Here is a 20,873-nt window from a genome sequence, read left to right on the forward strand (position 1 = left end):
AAACCTTTTGAGTTAATTATGCATCAAAGTTGACCAGTGTGTGCAGATCTAACTGGGACTCAACTTGCTGATGCGTGTGCGTGGGTGCGTGCACGTGCGTGCGTGCATGTGCGTGCGTGCGTGCGTGTGTCTAGTTGACATCATTCACTGAGAAGTGAATGGCAGTGGAGCGCATCATTGGTCAGTTGAAGTGTGCACTGGCAGTGACCTCCTGGGGGGGGTCTTGGGGCGAGGGGGTCATTCATGATGATGGCTGAGTCTTCTCTGTCCTGTCATAGATCATATCTGCCTGTCTATCTGTCTGCCCAACCCGATCTCCAGAGATTACCGTAACATTGCACGGAACGAGTGCACTTCATTCCGTGGATAGCCGCCTCGGAACTCCCGAATTGCGTGCATATGGTACGGCGCTGCCTTTGTGACAAAACCATTTCGGAGGCGCGCAGTCACAGGCGAATTGTCACCCCGTGAAGGACCACCGAGGGAGCTAAGGCGACCGAGTTGCCGTCCTGAACGGTGTGACATTCGCCTGTGCCTACTCAGCGCCGTTTCAGTTATGTACCGATAGGCACAGAATCGTAAATTTTATTGTGCGGACTGCTCTGCTTCCGGGTTTTTCCGTGTTGCGACTGGTTACGCCCACCGTGGGACTCGCCGTACATATGCACGCAATTTGGGAGTTCCGAGGCGACTATCCACGGAATGAAGTGCACTCGTTCCGTGCAATGTTACGGTATTCTCTGGAGATCAGGCTGGTCTGTCTGTCTGTCTGTCTGCCTGTCTGCCTGTCTGTCTGTCTGTCTGTCTGTCTGTCTGTCTGTCTGTCTGTCTGTCTGTCTGTGTAGTCATAGATCATAGATGTGTGATGTTTTTTCCAGTAACAATGAATGACTGTTTGCTTCACACTCAACACTGAACTACTCTGAGGGGGGAGCGGCACGTAGCACACATTTTCAGGCAGTGCACGCACGCACGCGCACGCGCACGCACACGCACACGCACACACACAGTGAGTTTAAATTAGAACTCACTTTGGTGCTTATAGAGCCTACAATGTATTTCCTAATGATCAGCAGTGTCACTTGCTTTGTTCTGTGTTTGTCATCCTTTAGTCACCCTGGTAAATGTGGACTGTACACACGCACACGCACACGCACACGCACACGCACACACACACACACACACACACACACACACACACACACACACACACACGTAAAGGGGTCATACCCATAGATATAGAAACCTAGATACCTCATTGGCCTCTGCAGTTCGTTGGAGCGACCTGTTTGGTATGGTGGCCGCCATACGCGCTGTGATTGGCCAGTGCCCGTCCCCCCCGGAAATGGGGGGAACGGGCACTGGCCAATCACAGCGCGTCTTTTCCAGGACTTGTCAGAATCTAGTTGTCCCGCCCCCACCTGCCTCTCATTGGCCCTACTGAACGCCCCCTTCTGTGACGCACGCGGACATTTCCAGCTGTCCCCCAGGAACAAAAGCTTCCTTGCCCAGGAAGCGGAAGCGCGCCCGCCGTGCCGACGCTTCAGAGCCAGAGGAGGCGTCTACCTTTATATGTCTATGGTCATACCTATGTTCCCCGGGTTCTATGTTCCCCACTAAGGTTAGGGAATGGTTTGGGTTGGACTTCAGTGCTAAGCCTTTTTTAGAAAGGGCATCCTTTCCGAAAAAGGCAGAGCAAGGAATTTTTGCTCTCGCCATCTTGTTTTTGAAAGAAAGTCTTTTTGGGATCCCGTTACTCTTTAATTTTAAGGTCCTTGTACTTTTACATTCTGTTTACTAAGTCTTTAATCTAAATTCTAAATCTTAGCCCTAAGTTCTTTTTGGCTGTTTCGCCTTTCCTAAGAAAGGATTCCCCATTAGGGTTAACCATTTTCCCTTTCTTCAAAGTTTAGGTTTTTAGGCATGTTTACAAACTATAAATAAAATTGCCAGTGAGCTTTGTGAGGAATGTTCACTGGGGACTGTGCATGGCAGGTACGTCCAGTCATCCTGAGTCCCACCTTAGTTGGACTGCATACCAAAATTCATCCATAGTCTCATTATAAGAATGGTACAGGATTAGGACTCAATAAAGATTTAGGAAAACAAATATAGTTATGGACCCAACCGCGATGGAGGGGCGCAGTCTCAAGCGAACTTGAGCCACGAGAGGCACCACCGAGCGCGCTAAGGCGCGCGAGTTGCCGTGCCGAACGTTGCGAAGTTCGCTTTGAGCCTACTCAGCCCCGTCCGAATTATGTACCGATAGGCACAGAATAGTAAATGATGTTTGTGGGGACTGCGTTTGCCCCAACCGAACCTCCCAGTGACTACTGGTCAATTCTAGTGCGTCTTTGCTGGGACTGACACCATTCTCCATTTCTGCTACAAGGGTTAGGGTTTAGAGTAATGAGGACCTTAAAACATTTAATTTCAAGGTCCTTATTATTTCACATTTGTTCATCTAAGTCTTCCTAGGTCCATTGTTTGATTATGTGTGTCTTAACCCACTTAGTCCTTTTGAAGGTTTGAGTGGGAATTTGGGTTGAGTACCCTCACACCTATTTGGGTTTTAAGCTATGGGTCAGGAAGAAGCCCCTTGTCTTCCCTAGGGTCGTTGATGCTTCTGTGTTTGTCCACACATTTGTTCATCTAAGTCTTCCTAGGTCCATTGTTTGATTATGTGTGTCTTAACCCACTTAGTCCTTTTGAAGGTTTGAGTGGGAATTTGGGTTGAGTACCCTCACACCTATTTGGGTTTTAAGCTATGGGTCAGGAAGAAGCCCCTTGTCTTCCCTAGGGTCGTTGATGCTTCTGTGTTTGTCCGTTTGATTATGTGTGTCTTAACCCACTTAGGGTTAGGGTTAGGTTAGTCTATTTGTCTCCGCCAGGCCGAAAGCGTGGCCAAGACAATTTTTTTGCACTCTGCCTGTCTGTCCGTCCGTCCGTCCGTCTGTCTGTCTGTGGACAGCTAAACTCACGGGTCCATTTGGTTCCATTTGCACATGTCTCAGGACATTCAGGAGACAAAAAAATAAGACGTCTGTGAATTCATATTTATTATCAATTAACTGTGTGACCTGTGAATCTGCAACGTTCTCTCCACACTACAATGTCCTCTCACTCTGTGTGTGTGTATGGTTTGACCTCCAATTAGAACATGAAGCATTACTTTTGTATAAATTAAACTAATTCGGTTAATCGTCGCTGTCGATGTCCATATTTATAACGTTTTGTGTTTCTTTTGTACATTCTAACTGCCTACTTGATCATACTACAGCGTCACACACAAGCATTAAACGTAGCGGATCTGGGGAAAGGAACTGGTTGGAATAACGTGTTCCTTCCACTTAGACAATCGGCACTGGGTGAAAAAATGGGTTACAAAATCGTGGGATAAAAAAAAAATAGCGGATCTACAAGCTCGTTTTTGTCACAGACTTGTAGTTTCTAGGTCTTGTGTTTCTGTATGTTGTTCCCTGGTCTAGTGTTCTTGGTTCTATGTCTCTGTTTGCCCCAGCTGTATCTGATGTGTAATCACCCCTCATGTGCATCAGTCTAGTTCCCCAGTCAGTGCTTGTCAGTGGTGTAAAGTCACTAAGTACATTTACTCAACTATTGTATTTAAGGACAATTTTCAAGGTACTTTTACTTTACTAAAGGTATTTCCAATTTTCAATACTTTTACATCCTACGCCACTACATCTCAGAGGCAAATATTGTACTTTTACTCCACTACAATTGTTTGAAAACTTACATTTCGGGCCATTTGGAAATAGCAGATCCACAAGCTCACAATGCGACGCATTGTGAGCTTGTAGATCTGCTTTTTTCAAACGTTTTTTTTACATTTTACACATTTGAAAACTTGTGAAATGTCACTTTCTGCATAATGAGTACTTTCTACTTTTGATACTTTAAGTACATTTTGATACCAATACTTTCGTACTTTTACTCAAGTAAATTTTGAATTCCGAATTGTTCTCAAGTACAGTGCTTGAGTAAATGCACTTAGTTACTTTGCGCCACTGGATTTGCGTTGGTGAACAAAAAGTAACCCATAATCTCTCTCCCTCTCTCTCCCACCCTCTCTCTCTCTTTCTCAGAACAATGGATCCGATTCGTTTGGCTGGTGTCAAGACAACAAACAATGCTCAAAGGTAAGCACTAGAGCACTGATGATTTCGTGACGAAATATGTTCGTCGACTACCTTTTTTCACTGACGAAAACTAAATAAAAACAAAATAAAAACTAAGCTATGATGACCTAAACTAAGACTAAATATATTGACGATTTTGTCAACATATATAAACTACACTAAAATGTTAGTGAGGGACTATAGTGGAGAAGAGATCCAGTGGAACTAAAAAGACAAGTCATTTTATGTTTGGTTGTGCTCGGATGTTGTGCTCTGAAAATAGCAGATCTACAAGCTCACAACGCGTCGCGAGCTTGTAGATCGGCTATTTTCAGCATGCAACCAAGTGTAAAATCAGCCATTACGACGCCATCAAGGCACCACCAACATACATTTTAGTCGACTAAATCAACTGTATATTTAGTCGACTATAATCTTATGATATTTAGTCGACTAACACGAGAAAAAACTAAAACATTTCAGATGACTAAAATATGACTAAAACTAAATGGAATTTTATTCAAAAGACTATGAGAAACTGAATCAAAAAATCAACACTGCACTAAAGGTGCACTAGCTTGCACGTGGCTGCATGCAGATGTGATGCCCACTAAAGTGTCATCACATTAGTGTGATTGTTTTATGTGTCACAGTGTTTTGAGAAGTGTTTGTATTTTATTTTACCTTTCAAACCCAGGTTGTCATTAGAATGTTTTCACCTAAAAACAACAATAACTTTGGTCAATAGGTGGCAGTGTAACACCATGGTATCAACCTGCTTTGCCACTGAGATTGTCTTTGAGGTAGTCTAGTGCGCATGCGCTGCTGGTTCTTCTCATAACTGAGGAGACTCGGTGGAAGCAAGACCATGTTTCTCTGTCTCTAATTCTGCTATACAACTTTAACCTGTTTTCCAGGTGGGTAATACTTCACAAAGCACACAGAAATGAGTGTTGTTGTTTATGTAACGTCTGGAGTTTACTGTGTTTACTTTTGGGTCGAATTTAAGTGTAAAAGGAGTGAGTGAAAAGTGTCTCATTGTTTGAAATGTTTGTAATGGCGTCCACCACGTTGCTCCGTCGTGTGCCACGTTAATAGTGTGTGTCTGGGTATCACATGTCCATTATTTTTGTTAGGTTTGTGTTTTGATTGATATACTGGCTGGCTCCATTTATTATTTAATGTGTATATGTTTTGAACAAGTGATAAACGGTTTTGAGGGAAATGGTTTCAAACCAGGTAGCTGTGCAACATGCAGATGTAAATAGTGTGTTCATTTAGTAGTGTTACTGGTACTGATTATGCTAAGTCCTAGTGGTGCTTAGAGCATCTTTATATGAAAAATGCACTTAAGATGCAAATTAATTAATGACCAAACGAATTTGGGAGTTGAATGCAAACAGTGAGTGACACAAGAGGTTACAAGATATGGTGATTTTGAATGTATTGAATTGAATTGAAAATGTTTATTGTACTTGGTTGGATTTTGTTGTAGTGGTGAAGGTTCTATGAACAAGTGAATGTCAATATGTCTAGATAGACAGTAAAAGGTGCAGTATTGCTATGCTGAGTAAAATGTGCAGTATTAAATGCTGGGTAAATATAACAGTAAAAAGGACAATGCAAACAGTAGACAGTTAGGGTTTATTTGGTGAAATGTGTTTATGTGAAATAAATCATAACTGAGGAGACTCGGTGGAAGCAAGACCATGTTTCTCTGTCTCTAATTCTGCTATACAACTTTAACCTGTTTTCCAGGTAACATATATCTGCTACTAGGTGCCAGATCCTGGTACCTGTAACAGTTTATTGGGGGCTCGTCCGGGATCAGCGCCACCTGCTGGCTGGAAGCTGATCCAGAGATACTGATCTTGGACCAAGAGTGACCTGATGAACCAGGGAGCAACACCCGGTGTAAAGGTCCACTGATGAAGGAGCATTCTTCAGCCACACCAACTGAAGCAAGGTGTCTCATCTGATGAAGAGTAAACACAGAGCTGTGCCAACTACTACTTCTAATGAAGAGTGAGAAAGACAGTGCTGTGTCAACTACTACAGTACATCTGATGAGGAGAAAGCCCAGTGCTGTGCAAATCACTGGTGAAGATTACAAACTGTTGTGCCAACCACTACATCTGATGAAGACTAAAGATAGTGTTTTGCCAATTGCTACATCTGATGAAGAGTAAGGATTGCTGTGTAGAAAGAACCACCCATCACGGATAGAGACTGTAAAGTGATCCTGGACTGTGTACCAAGTGCAAGGAAGGAATCGGGAAGCAGCCATGGCAGACAGTGAGAGGAAAGGTTTGGTGTGGGCCATCAAAAAGAGCCTGCTCACTCTACCTGCCAATGACCTGTTTCAGATCGCAAAGGCATTGGTTCAAGTGCCAGGGATGGACCAGTCTCTTCTGTCTCATCTCACTGCCGAGGATGACGAGGGTTGTTTCAACTACATCAACGACTATGTGTACAGTAAGGCCTTATTAGATTTAGAGGATAAAGGATTATCACATTTACTAGACATGAAAGATGTGATTGATAGGATCATACAGGTTCAAGGTTCGGGTGTAAAAGAGGGTACATCACATGGTTCATTTTCTAACAGTCAAGTTGATGGTGTCAATGTTGAAGTGAATAATGAAGTCATTGTTGTTAGTGAGCCTGCTGAAAATGTGACCACACATGATGCACATCTGCAGCAGATGCTTACTAGTTATGAGGAACTGAGTAAACAAATTTTGCAGTACATGCCCACACACACCCCACAAATTGTTCCTCAGCCACAGTCAAAAGTTCAGTCCATGTCACTAGGTAGGAATGCACCAGACACCAAAGGTAAAAGTGAACACCCTACATCTGTGTCACAAGACAAGCTGGTCTCTCTACGAGAGCTTTCTTTCCTTCATCGCAGGGAGTTTAAGCTCCAGGGAGGTCAGATTGGAGATCAGGGGTCAGACATTAGTTACAGCAGTGTCTGTAGACAAATTGAAGAAGGTTTGAAGGAACAGTTCAGCGATGCAGATGTTGTTAGAGCAGTCTTGAGAGTTATCAAACCTGGCAACTTTAAAGACATGTTAATTGTTAAGGATGATTTAACTGTTGATGAGCTAAAGGGTTTTCTTCATTCCCACCTTGGTGAACAAAGTAACACAGAGCTGTTTCAAGAACTTATGTGCACTAAGCAAAAAGATAGTGAAACACCACAGCAGTTCTTATACAGAGTCATAGGACTAAAACAAAAGATCTTGCTGGCCTCAAAACATGCTGATACTGATGTTAAATACAATGCAAGTACAGTTCAGGATGTTTTTCTCCACACTGTGTATCAAGGTCTAGGCCACAAGCATGATGACATTCGTAGAGAGCTCAAACCATTACTTGTAGACCCCAGTGTCCCTGATGAGGCCATCCTCAAACAGATGAAGAAAGTAATGAGTGATGAGAGTGAAAGGCAGCGACGTTTAGGCCCAGCCAACCGTCAGAGACCCACAAATGTACACAGTGCAGAGGTTGAGGTTAATGCAGCTCAGGCTCCCCCTAGCGTCAGAGAGGAGAGCTCAGGAAAGAAACCTAAACCAGACATGATCCAACAGTTAACAGAGAAAGTTGAAAAGCTTACTAATCTTGTTGAGCTCATGCAACAGTCTATCCATCCCCAAAAGTCAGAACAGCAGGCACAGGTCAGAACAGGCAAGACAGACAGGCAGAGAGAGAGACCATATGGCTGTGTTAAATGTGTTGAACAGAATCTGCCTAACTGCCCTCACTGTTTCCACTGCGGTGAGGAAGGCCACAGAGCTGTGGGCTGCCTGAAGAGACCTCCACGGCAGGGAAACTGGAGCCGGTCCCTGCAGGGGGACAACCATTGACCGGTTCCAAATTACTGTCCCAAACTGACACCTGTCATACTAGTGAGCCTGACAAGGAAAAAGTCAAAGAGAAAAAGTATGGCCCTGAAACAAAAGACAAAGTAGTAAAAGAGATACAGAAGCAACCAAATACCCCTGTCCCCACCCCTGACTTACCTTACAGCAAAAGTGAATGCCTCGCCAAGCTCGTGGGGAGAAGGGCTCTCACCCATTGTAACCTAAACGGTTTAGCAGTCAGTGCTCTGCTTGACACGGGGGCCCAAGTAAGCATGATTGATAGAGTTTGGAAAAACAGATACTTTCCTGACATGCCTGTTAGACCCCTTAATGAAATCATTGGTGATAAAGAGGAGTTAGAAGTCTATGCTGTAAATGGTGAGATCCTTCCATTCGATGGCTGGGTGGCCCTTACAGTTAACTTGAAGGGGAATGAAAATCCTAACCTGTCAATCACTGTGCCTTTCCTTGTAAGCAGTCTTGATCTGGAGAGACCCCTGCTGGGCTTTAATGTGCTGGAGGTGATGATACAGGAACAACCTGGAAGGCTGATTCCAACCCTCACCAGCCTGCTCTGTAACGCCATGGTGATACCAGCAGAGAAAGCAGAGCTCCTGGTGAACTTCATTCAGACTGACAAACCCCATGTGCAATTTGGCCGCCTACGAACAGGTAGACAAGACACTGTCATTCCAGCAGGTCAGGTGGCCTGGGTCAAGTGCCAAGTCCCGCCCCACATGGAACTGTCTGACCCAATCTTCCTGTTTGAGCCTGATGACAACAGCATACCACTGGCGGAGCTGGATGTTGGAGAAGGCCTGCTGAAGGTGCAAAACCCCAGAAAGCCCTATATAACAGTGCCTGTGGGAAACAACACAAAACATGCAGTCACTCTCCCAAGAAAGACAGCCCTTGGCAGTATCCACTGTGTGGAGAAGGTCATCACAACAGACTCACTTGAAATCCCCCAGCCCCCAGTGACCGTCAGCAGTGCCGCCACAACCCCCACTGTCACCAGCCCATCCCCATGGCAACCCCCCATCCCAACATACTCACCTGAAACCCCCACTGTCACCAGCCCATCCCCATGGCAACCCCCTATCCCACCTGAAACCCCCAAGCCCACAGTGCCCCTCAACAGTGCTGTTTCGACGTCAGCTGTCCCCAGTCCCACTCCATTCCAACCCCCTGTCGACCTCAGTCACCTTGATGATCAACAGCAGGAAATAGTGATCAAGATGCTCTGTGAAGAGGCTGGAGCTTTTGCACAGGACAGTAATGACATTGGATGCATACCAAGCCTGCAGATGACAATCACCCTCCATGACACAGTCCCTGTCCAGAAAACGTACTCATCAGTCCCAAAGCCACTGTTCAAGGAGGTAAAGGAGTACATACAGGAACTGTTAATGAAAGGCTGGATAGTCAAGTCCAAGTCCCCGTATTCTGCCCCAGTTGTCTGTGTCAGGAAGAAGGACGGCAGCCTGCGTCTGTGCATTGACTACCGCCTCCTGAATAAAAAGACTGTCCCTGATCGTCACCCGTTGCCTAGAATACAAGATCTGACTGACACCCTTGGGGGCTATACCTGGTTTAGTATTTTAGATCAAGGAAAAGCCTACCACCAGGGCTTCGTCGCAGAGGGTTCGCGCCCTTTCACCGCCTTCATTACTCCGTGGGGTCTCTACGAGTGGGTCCGTATCCCATTTGGACTCTCAAATGCCCCTGCAACATTCCAGCGGAGCATGGAGGAGATGCTAGGCCCCCTCAGGGACGAATGTTGCATCCCGTATCTAGACGATGTACTCTGTTATGCAAAAACATTTGAAGAACATGTTGAGACCATCCGTAAAGTTCTCCAGGCCCTTCAACGTCACGGAGTGAAATTGAGACCTGAGAAATGTGATCTCTTCAAACAAGAAGTCAGGTACGTGGGTCGCCTTGTGTCAGCAGAAGGAGTCAAAGTAGACCCACGAGACCTTGAAGCTGTGAAAGCCCTGTCAAGTAAGACACCAAGAACCGTTGGTGAGGTGAGGAAAGTAACAGGATTTCTGGGGTATTTCCGTTCCTACATCCAGGATTTTTCCCGGATTGCCAGACCCATTTATGAGCTGCTCCAAACCAAGCCAGGGCAGGCCCCAATACCAACCCGTAGTAAAAACCCCAAACGCCCCCAGTTGCCCTCCAGAGAGCCCATAGAATGGACCACTGAACAGCAGAGAGCCCTTGAACAACTGATCGACCTCCTCACAAACCCCCCTGTCTTGGCGTATCCTGATTTTAACCACCCCTTCAGACTGCATACTGATGCCTCAGACCAAGGCCTAGGAGCTGTTCTGTATCAGCATCAAAACGGAAAATTGAGAGTCATTGGATATGGATCAAGGACATTGTCACCAGCCGAACGCAATTACCATATGCATAGTGGAAAACTGGAGTTCCTCGCATTAAAATGGGCTGTGTGTGAAAAGTTCCGCGATTACCTGTACTATGCGCCACACTTCACTATCTACACCGACAACAACCCGTTGACCTATGTCATGAGTACAGCCAAGCTCAATGCTGTCGGTCATCGGTGGGTTGGGGAACTCGCAGATTTCCGGTTTGATGTCAAATACAGGCCTGGAAAGTCAAATATAGATGCAGACACCCTATCTCGCCTCCCCCTGGATATGGAGAGGTATGAAAGGACCTGTACAGAGGAGTTCTCCAATGAAGCAGTGCGTGCGACATGGGATGGAAGTCAGGCAGCAGAAAGGAAAGACGTGGCATGGGTTGCAGCGCTTAACATCTCTTCCCCAGACTCTAACCAGCAGTCTCATCCTAACCTGCAAACCATCAGTCACGATGAGCTAGTAAAGGCCCAAAGAGAGGATCAAGCCATAAATACGATCATGGAGTTGAAAGAGTCAAACACAAAGTTGACAGATGAAGTGCGCAAAACTGTAAGTGGAGCGACCCGAAAGCTTCTCCATGAGTGGAGCAGATTATACATTGACAATGACCTCCTTTACAGAAAGACCAATCAGCACAAGCAGTTGGTCCTCCCTGTAAAATACAGAACACTCGCTCTGAAACATCTACATAATGAGATGGGCCATGTTGGGACGGAAAGAGTGCTCCACCTCGCAAGGGAGAGATTCTACTGGCCCTTTATGTCCAAAGAGATTGAAGAGTATGTTACACGAAAATGTCCATGCATCAAGTCTAAAAAGCCTGTCACACACGTTCGAGCTCCCATGGGTAGCATCACCTCCAACTTCCCTTTAGAGCTCGTGTGTATTGATTACCTACATCTGGAAACCAGTGTTGGAGGGTACGAATACATTCTAGTGGTGATCGATCATTTCACTAGATTTGCCCAGGCATACCCCACAAAGAACAAAAGTGGAAAAACAGCTGCAGAGCGTATCTTTAATGACTACATACCCAAATTTGGTTATATGTCTAAATTACACCATGATCAGGGCCGTGAATTTGAGAACAAATTGTTCCAAACACTGCAACAGCTGTCTGGAGTTGGCCACTCTAGAACATCACCCTACCATCCACAGAGCAACCCGGCTGAGCGGCTCAATAGAACCATACTCCAGATGTTGAGGACGTTGACTGAAAGTGAAAAACTGCGTTGGAAGGATCACCTCCCGCAGGTATTACACGCTTATAACTGTACCAAACATGAATCCACTGGTTACTCACCCTTTTTCCTCCTCTACGGCCGTCATCCACATCTCCCAGTTGACTTGCTGTTTGGGTTAACTGAGGAAAAGGAATCATACTCACCTAGAGGATATGCAGAGAAATGGGCTGAGAAAATGTCAGAAGCCTACCGTATTGCTTGTGAAAATAGTAAGAAATCCAGTGCAAGAGGAAAAGTATCTTATGACAAGAAAGCAAAAGGAATCGTACTACAGGCAGGAGACAGAGTTCTGGTAAGAAACCTCAGTCAGCGTGGAGGACCAGGCAAGTTGAGGTCTTATTGGGAGAAGGCTATCTACGTGGTCAAAAGCCAGCTTGCTGAGAGTCCAGTGTATATTGTCTGCCCTGAGCACGGAGACCAGAAGAAAACCAGAACATTACATCGCAATCTCCTGTTACTGGTGAATGACTTACCTGTGGAAATGACTCCACCCCAAACGAGAACTGTCCCTGAAAAGAAAACAAATAACAGACAGAAACAAGGAAGAGTGTCAGACACACAAAGACAAGCAGACTTGAGTGACAGCACTGACAGTGATTCAGATGATGACAGTAACGGTGGATACTGGCTAAGGATACCTGCTGTGAGAACAGAGGAAAGAGCTCTTGTACACCGTGAGCAACTACCTGAATACATACCTGTCATGTCACCTGAAGAGAGTGAAGACGAAGAGAGAGAAAACACAGATGGAAACTTACCTGTTGTGGCCAGACCTGGTGTCACCGAACCTGAGGAAGAAGAGGAAAATGAGTACCCATATCCTGACCCAGCCCAATCCCCAATACCCCAGCCCAGTCCACAAGCCCAATCTCCAATACCCCAGCCCTGTCCCAGAGCCCAATCCCCAGCCTCACCTGTAGAACAGGTTCAGTCAGAGGTCAGGAGGTCTGCCCGTGACAGAAAGCCCAGACAGTGTCTCACCTACGACTTGCTAGGTGAACCATCAGTGCAGGATCAGGTTACCGTTAACTCAGTGTTAGGACACACAGTACAATACGCACCTGTTCTGCATACACCTCACCACACTCCACCACCACACACACTGATGCAATACCTCCCACCCTTTGGTATGCCATATTCACATCCCTTCTTCTACCACACACCATACGCCCCGTATACTTACCATACACCCAACACACACATTCCACCCACAATGCTTACCTGTTAGAGGTCTAAGAGAAAGACTAAAGGTTTACGAGTTGAATGGAGCTGAATTTCAGTGTTTTTGGAAATGTCAGGAGCCATTTTTATTTGTCAGGGAGTGTGTGATGCCCACTAAAGTGTCATCACATTAGTGTGATTGTTTTATGTGTCACAGTGTTTTGAGAAGTGTTTGTATTTTATTTTACCTTTCAAACCCAGGTTGTCATTAGAATGTTTTCACCTAAAAACAACAATAACTTTGGTCAATAGGTGGCAGTGTAACACCATGGTATCAACCTGCTTTGCCACTGAGATTGTCTTTGAGGTAGTCTAGTGCGCATGCGCTGCTGGTTCTTCTCATAACTGAGGAGACTCGGTGGAAGCAAGACCATGTTTCTCTGTCTCTAATTCTGCTATACAACTTTAACCTGTTTTCCAGGTGGGTAATACTTCACAAAGCACACAGAAATGAGTGTTGTTGTTTATGTAACGTCTGGAGTTTACTGTGTTTACTTTTGGGTCGAATTTAAGTGTAAAAGGAGTGAGTGAAAAGTGTCTCATTGTTTGAAATGTTTGTAATGGCGTCCACCACGTTGCTCCGTCGTGTGCCACGTTAATAGTGTGTGTCTGGGTATCACATGTCCATTATTTTTGTTAGGTTTGTGTTTTGATTGATATACTGGCTGGCTCCATTTATTATTTAATGTGTATATGTTTTGAACAAGTGATAAACGGTTTTGAGGGAAATGGTTTCAAACCAGGTAGCTGTGCAACATGCAGATGTAAATAGTGTGTTCATTTAGTAGTGTTACTGGTACTGATTATGCTAAGTCCTAGTGGTGCTTAGAGCATCTTTATATGAAAAATGCACTTAAGATGCAAATTAATTAATGACCAAACGAATTTGGGAGTTGAATGCAAACAGTGAGTGACACAAGAGGTTACAAGATATGGTGATTTTGAATGTATTGAATTGAATTGAAAATGTTTATTGTACTTGGTTGGATTTTGTTGTAGTGGTGAAGGTTCTATGAACAAGTGAATGTCAATATGTCTAGATAGACAGTAAAAGGTGCAGTATTGCTATGCTGAGTAAAATGTGCAGTATTAAATGCTGGGTAAATATAACAGTAAAAAGGACAATGCAAACAGTAGACAGTTAGGGTTTATTTGGTGAAATGTGTTTATGTGAAATAAATCATAACTGAGGAGACTCGGTGGAAGCAAGACCATGTTTCTCTGTCTCTAATTCTGCTATACAACTTTAACCTGTTTTCCAGGTAACATATATCTGCTACTAGGTGCCAGATCCTGGTACCTGTAACACAGACAGCAGCCGTCTCTCTGTTGTTTCCCCCATCGTTTCATATAACCTGTGAAACGTGACCTACACACCGTCATCTAGGGGATTGATTCCTGATTTTGTGTGTGTGTGTGTGTGTGTGTGTGTGTGTGTGTGTGTGTGTGTGTGTGTGTGTGTGTGTGTGTGTGTGTGTGTGTGTGTGTGTGTGTGTGTGTGTGTGTGTGTGTGTGTGTGTGTGTACGCGTGTGTGTGTGTGTGTGTGTGTGTGTGTGTGTACGCGTGTCTGTAAAAATGGATGTGTGCAGTGGTGGAAAGTAACTAAGTATATTTACTCAAGTATTGTAGTTAAGTACAATTTTGATGTAATGTTTTTGTTTTTAATTTACTGGAGTATTTCCAATTTTCAATACTTCTACTCCACTACCTTTAAGAGGCAAATATTGTACTTTTTACTCCACTACGATTATTAGAACATTTTTGTTACGAGTTACTTTGTAGATTTAGATTATTATTACAAAACATACACTATTTTAAATGGATTTTATACATTTGGAAACTTGCGAAATGGTACGACATTTTGCATAATGAGTGCTTTTACTTTTTTACTCTAAGTACATTTTGATGCCAATACTTTTGTACTTTTTTCAAGTAAATGTTTAATACCGGACATGAATGTGTGCGTGTCCTGTCGGCGCGTTCGTACATGTGCGTGCGGGGGCAAAAAACGTTCTACGTTCCGAGCCAATAAGCCGTTCCGAGCCATGCCATTCATCACCGGCGTACAGGCACTTTATTTTCTGCCGCTATACACGTAGACAGTAGCTGGTGGCTCTGGGCTAATACATCACTGCTCAAGGGCTGGAGACAGTAATGGATGGAGCAGGACGTTTTATCCCTGCATGCTTCCTCTGAGACATGATGATAACATAATATAATAAAACGTACCCTGATATTACGGCCCGATTTTTTTTTATCACACGATTTTGTAACCCTTTTTTCACCCGGTGCCAATTTTCTAAGTGATCGTGGGCGCTACACTCTCCCCACCAGCCTAGGGAGCCCAGGACCGAGCTCATGCCTCCTTCAATGCATGAGAGACAACTGACCTTCTTGTCACCTGACAGGGGGGAGTTTCCCCGGTAGGACGTAGCACGTGGAAGGAACACGTTATTCCAACCAGTTCCCTTCCCCTCCATCAGGCGCCCCGGCTGTCATGGGGGAGGCGGTCTAGCGACCAGGATTACTACATGTTTTTGTGAGGGTATTAACTACCCTAGGAGACACGGGGAGAACATGCAAACTCCACACAGAGTAGGCCCTTTCGCCAACCCCACCTAGGGTATGGGCACTGATGACGTGGAGGAGAAGACACGCCCCCAGCGCCCACAGCGTCCCTGGCGGGAATCGAACCCAGGACCTTCTAGCTGTGAGGCGACAGCGCGACCGTGCCCCTAGGTCCTGTACATCTAAATTATAAATAAATAAATCCTTAACCATATAGTCAACTACCCAGAATGCACCACAAAATGTAGTGAACAAATTATGTGCACTACACTAACCCAAAAGTAAAGATATTTAGGTGTAGAAGGAAAAAAGGAGCGGTCCACTAAGACTCGGTCCCCTGGGGGACCCCATGCAGATCAATGCAGTATAGGCGGTCATACCGTATACGTATACTTCTTAGTTGGACCATGGTGCTGTCAAAAATGCATGTACAATGGTAGTATGCAAGTAGCATTTCTCTTGGGTCCTCATTAATACACCCACTGTTGATTCAAAGACTGTAATATTCCTTCATACTAGATTAATTGCTGATAGATTACTGTATGTTCATTCATGTATCCATTGTTGTTAGACTGCACACATATATTTAATGATAGACTGTACCTATGTAACGCTCGGGATTCGAACCCGGGAGTGGAAAGCCAACATCTTATCCACTAAACCAAAGGTAATTCCCTGTAGGCAGAGGCTCGGAGTCACTACTGCTACACCTACATAGATTACAGTCATTCAGAGACCCATTGCAGATGATGCGGACTGACAAGCGTTACTTTAAGGTGTCTAAATGCCCCTAAAGGGCTTCTTCTTCCTGGCAGCTGTTAGAGCCATAAACACAGGACATGGACATGGACAAAATGGAAAAAGAGAGGGAAAATAAAATAGGAAAAAAGTAAAGAAATTATGCTGGCACTGAAATGGCAACCTTTCCTCTGTCAGTGTGTGCAGCGACTGTCAAACTATAAATGCTGCCACTGATACAGTCTATAAAGCTGCCAGCTATTTTTGATAGTTAATTAGTTTGTGACAGGCCAACACGACCAGAGAATACAAACTGTTGCTTTTGATGATATTTACTTTTTTAGTTATTCTTTGTAAAATAACACTGCAAGGATCAGAGGGAAGGGGGCTGGGCTTTTCTTCTCTGCAGTGTGTGTGTGTGTGTGTGTGTGTGTGTGTGTGTGTGTGTGTGTGTGTGTGTGTGTGTGCGTGTGCGCGCGCGCGAGCGGTACATCCCTTATCATTTAAGTCGGCTGTCGTCGGTATGATGCGGTTGGAATTATTAGTTAATAATTTTGGTGCATCCAAATATAATGGACTATTTGACACTTCCAATGTGAACTTAAGTGATATAACTTGATGCAAGTGAGTGACACTTTGTGTCTGCCAGAGCATTTAGTTAGTAAAATAGCAGGTCAAGTGAGCAGAATGCACATGTAGGCGTCTGACACTGAAATAATGATTGCACAACAACTACAGGGCAGCGCTCTGTGCATTTGTCTATAGCATGGGTAGTCAACCTTAGGCACGGGGTGCCAACATTGGCACAGGGGAGGGTGATCACTGGCACACCGGCATAAGTGTGAGAGAGAGGATTTGTATTTTTCATGCATTTTAAAAACCCTGCCATGCGCACAAGTGACTTTCAATTCCAATTTGGGGGATCAAAGTTGAATTACACAAAGTTCTATAAATATCTGGGCTTTTCATTGGATGAGCATAATGCATTTTATAAATGGAACAACTTTATTGACAGAATCCGCTAATAGAGCACTAGGGGGAGTCATAGCTAAAACAAAGATCCTGAGAGGTATTGGTTTCTCTACCTACTCCAAACTATACCAGGCTTGGTCTCTCTTGCTTTACACACTGCCCTGGTACACCTTGAAAAGAAAAACTCATGTCAGACTACTGTTCATAGACTATAGTTCCGCATTCAACACTATTGTACCATCTAAATTAGTGTTGAAACTCAGTGGCCTTGGTGTGGGCAGCTCCATCTGTAATTGGCTATTTGATTTTCTGACAGGCAGGCCCCAGTGTGTACGCATAGGAGAGAGATGCTCATCCACAATTCTCACCAGAACCGGTGCGCCCCAAGGCTGCTGCCTCAGTCCTCTGTTGTACAGTTTGTTTACGTTTGATTGTGTCGCCAGATGTGGGAATAACAGCATAATTAAATGTGCGGATGATACCACAGTGATCGGTTTAATAACCAACGGTGATGAGAGGGCCTATAGGAGGGAGATAGAAGATCTAACTCTATGGTGCGATAACAACAACCTCTCACTTAACACCAATAAGACCAAAGAAATCATTGTAGACTTTAGGAAGTCCAAAGGTATCCACACCCCCATTTCCATCAAAGGGTCATCTGTCGACATAGTTGATAACTTTAAATTCCTGGGCATCACAGACACATTCACATGGTCACTCAATACCGAGTACATCCTCAAGAAGGTGCAGCAGCGACTGTACTTTCTGAGGCGCCTTTACATTTTTGGCTTAAGTACAAAAGGACTAGTGAACTTTTATCGATGTATAATTGAAAGTGGATACTGGCTGTATCACAGTGTGGTACGGTAACACGACCGCTCAGGACTGCAACAGGTTGCAGAGGACCGTTAAAACAGCAGTTCAACTTAAGAGAGACTTCACCACACAGAATGAATGCAAAGATATTTATTACAATAATGTAATTAAAGTAATTTGGTAACATTGATATGCATTAACAATTTGGCGCGGGCAATAGAGTAGGAGAATCGATGTGTAGCTTCACATCAGATCCTGCCTGATGAGAGGCAGGGGGCTCCGAAGCCCGCCCCCGTAGATAGGGCCTCCTGGTGGTTCCTGCTGCTGGGCGGTGTCGGGGAGGTGGCGGGTGATCTGAACAGATAGCATGAGAGAGTTAGGGAAGGAGGAGGCATGTTTTAAAGGAACACAGACATGAGCTGAACTGATATGATTGGAACAGAGCCAAATTGGGAAATTGGTTGATAGGAGAGGAGTGTTCTGAGTAACGGTTCGTTCAGACTCTCTGTTGAACTGTCGTTATAAAAACTCCTATTTCAACTTAAGAGAGACTTCACCACACAGAATGAATGCAAAGATATTTATTACAATAATGTAATTAAAGTAATTTGGTAACATTGATATGCATTAACAATTTGGCGCGGGCCCCATCGAAGGAGAATCGATGTGTAGCTTCACATCAGATCCTGCCTGATGAGAGGCAGGGGGCTCCGAAGCCCGCCCCAAAGGAGAAGGTGAAATGAAATACATACCTGAGAATGATTATATACAAACATAGATCAGTTGAGGTTTCCAGGAAGAGACAGGACATCGGACCTTCAGCACCGAGGGTTCTAGAGGGAGAGAAAAAGACTGACACCTGCTGTAGTTGAACCTTCACGACTGAAGGTTCGCAATGATATAAAAATCCTCCTGCTGCTTATTGGAGCCATCACGACTGAAGGCTCGCAGGAGGTTATGCTCCTGCCGTTATGGGACCCTTTACGACTTGAAGGGTCGCAGGAGATAATGGTTGCTCCTACTGATATAGGAGCCCTCACGATTGAGGCTCACAGGAGATGAATGTTTAACAGAATGATGAGAAATGAGAAGATAATGACCTGGTGCTTTTGAGTAGTCGGTGACGGGCTAGCAGGGTAGCTTTTGCCGGCAGAATCTAATTAGAGATGAGGGATTAAATTTGAGAGGCGTCCTCACGATAGAGGATTCAAATTAACTGAAGCATGTTTGTAATGAGAATGTCACCTATTGATGTAGATGAGCTCCCGGCGGAGGACTCCTGTGTGAAGGAGGGACGTAATGATGAAGGATGATATGAACAGGATGTATGAGAATCCTATGAGAGAGAAAGGAGATCGAAGAGTTCATGACAGGATATTGAGTAGAGATTTAACCATGTGGGCACTACACCGATAGTGAAGCTACTAGGGTCAGAAATTGAGAGAAGTAGGCAGACCTTGAGAAACCCACTGCGTGGAAAATACAATGACGATAGAATGTAAATGTAAAAGTAGAATGGCAGATAGAAAATGGTGAAGAAATAAACTAGAGTGCTGGACCCCTCCACCTGACACAACCACCAGTAAATGTAAGTACCGAACTAGCAGCCATGAATCGCTGGGCGTCGAGTACTGATGAAGCTTCTGGTCTAATGTAAACGGAGTAGGCAGATGAAGACCATCTTCCCATAGACTTCAGAGTATGAACCGGGATGCCGCTAGTGGCAGCAGTAGTAGCAGCGACGATTCTCAGAGAGTGACTTGAGAATCGGTCAGGAGGTAGTCCGCATTTTTTAAAGAGAGAATGGAGGTGACAGGAGAAAAAGCTTTGGTAGAGAGGAAGACCATTAGAAAGGAGAAACAAGGGAGCATGACTAGGAGTGCGTTTTCTGACAGAGAGGAACCTAAGCATAGAAGAATAGGGGCAATAACTACCGGAAACCCTAGCGACTGAAATGAAGCAACCTTTAAGCTTTCTATCTGATTTTGAGTGTTTTAAAAACAGTTTATAACCATGGTGAACGAATGCAAGATCTGAGAAGCAAATATCTCTGGAGACATTGAAAGCTGTAGACTTTGTGGTGAACTCTCCTACCCTAAGAAACCCATAAAAGGCGAGTAGGATGACAGCTTCAAATAGACGATCTACATAAGGGGTGAAGATTCCATTCCTAAGACATGTAATGAGGGTGTGAAGAATATTTAGCGTTATGGGAAGGCGTTTGTCTGGGGTAGGAGGTGAAGATCTACGAAAGCCTTTAAGGAGGAGACTAATATGAGTGTTAGTGAATAAGCTAGGGAAGAGAGGGTCATTGAGACGAGCATGGAACTGGACCCCTGCCACTAAGCTATGGATAGAGCAAAACCGGAGATTGTTTACTTGAAAGTTAAAAGTAAGAAAAGCAGAAACAGAGGAAACCAACACAGGGAATAAAGGAATAGAATATCCAGAGCAGAATAGACCAAATTTCCGCCATGCTGAGTCGTAGGAGCTTACTGTGGCAGGAGAAAGAGCTGCTCTGATATAACTGCGAGAGAGAGAATGAAGGCTATGTAAAGGAATCAATTCAGAACCAGATCTTGGTAATCGGGGCAGACCAGGGAGAATGGTTTGGCTGAAGGACAGCGCTGATGGAACTCCTGAAATTTGAAGCGGGAGAGACAGTCAGCATTAATGTTAAGACGACCTGGAACATGTGCTGCTTTAATTATGAAGTTTTGCATAACAGAAGACCAGGTGATGAACCTCATGAAGGGCATTATTTGAGGGGAAGAAGAGCGACCTTTATTTATAATGTTCACTGTGGCTTCGTTATCGCAGTGAAACACTATACGCCTACGAGACCATTGAGATCCCCAGAGTTTGCAGGCTACCGCTATGGGATACAACTCATGAAGCGCGATTGA

At 44.6% G+C, this 20,873-nt stretch overlaps 1 protein-coding gene across 1 annotated transcript in view; it reads left to right on the forward strand.

The window, feature by feature from the left end:
* Nucleotides 1–20,873, forward strand: part of anos1a (anosmin 1a) — a gene marked incomplete at both ends in the record, with an annotated part of 156,979 nt that overhangs the window by 4,933 nt on the left and 131,173 nt on the right. Inside the window, one exon of the mRNA XM_080422016.1 lies at nucleotides 4,107–4,160. Within this exon, the coding sequence (XP_080278142.1) occupies nucleotides 4,107–4,160 (54 nt within the window). The remainder of the gene's footprint in view (nucleotides 1–4,106; nucleotides 4,161–20,873) is intronic.

The sequence above is a fragment of the Gymnoscopelus braueri genome (assembly GCF_963280865.1).
Source record: "Gymnoscopelus braueri genome assembly, chromosome: 24".
In the NCBI taxonomy this organism is placed as follows: domain Eukaryota; kingdom Metazoa; phylum Chordata; class Actinopteri; order Myctophiformes; family Myctophidae; genus Gymnoscopelus; species Gymnoscopelus braueri.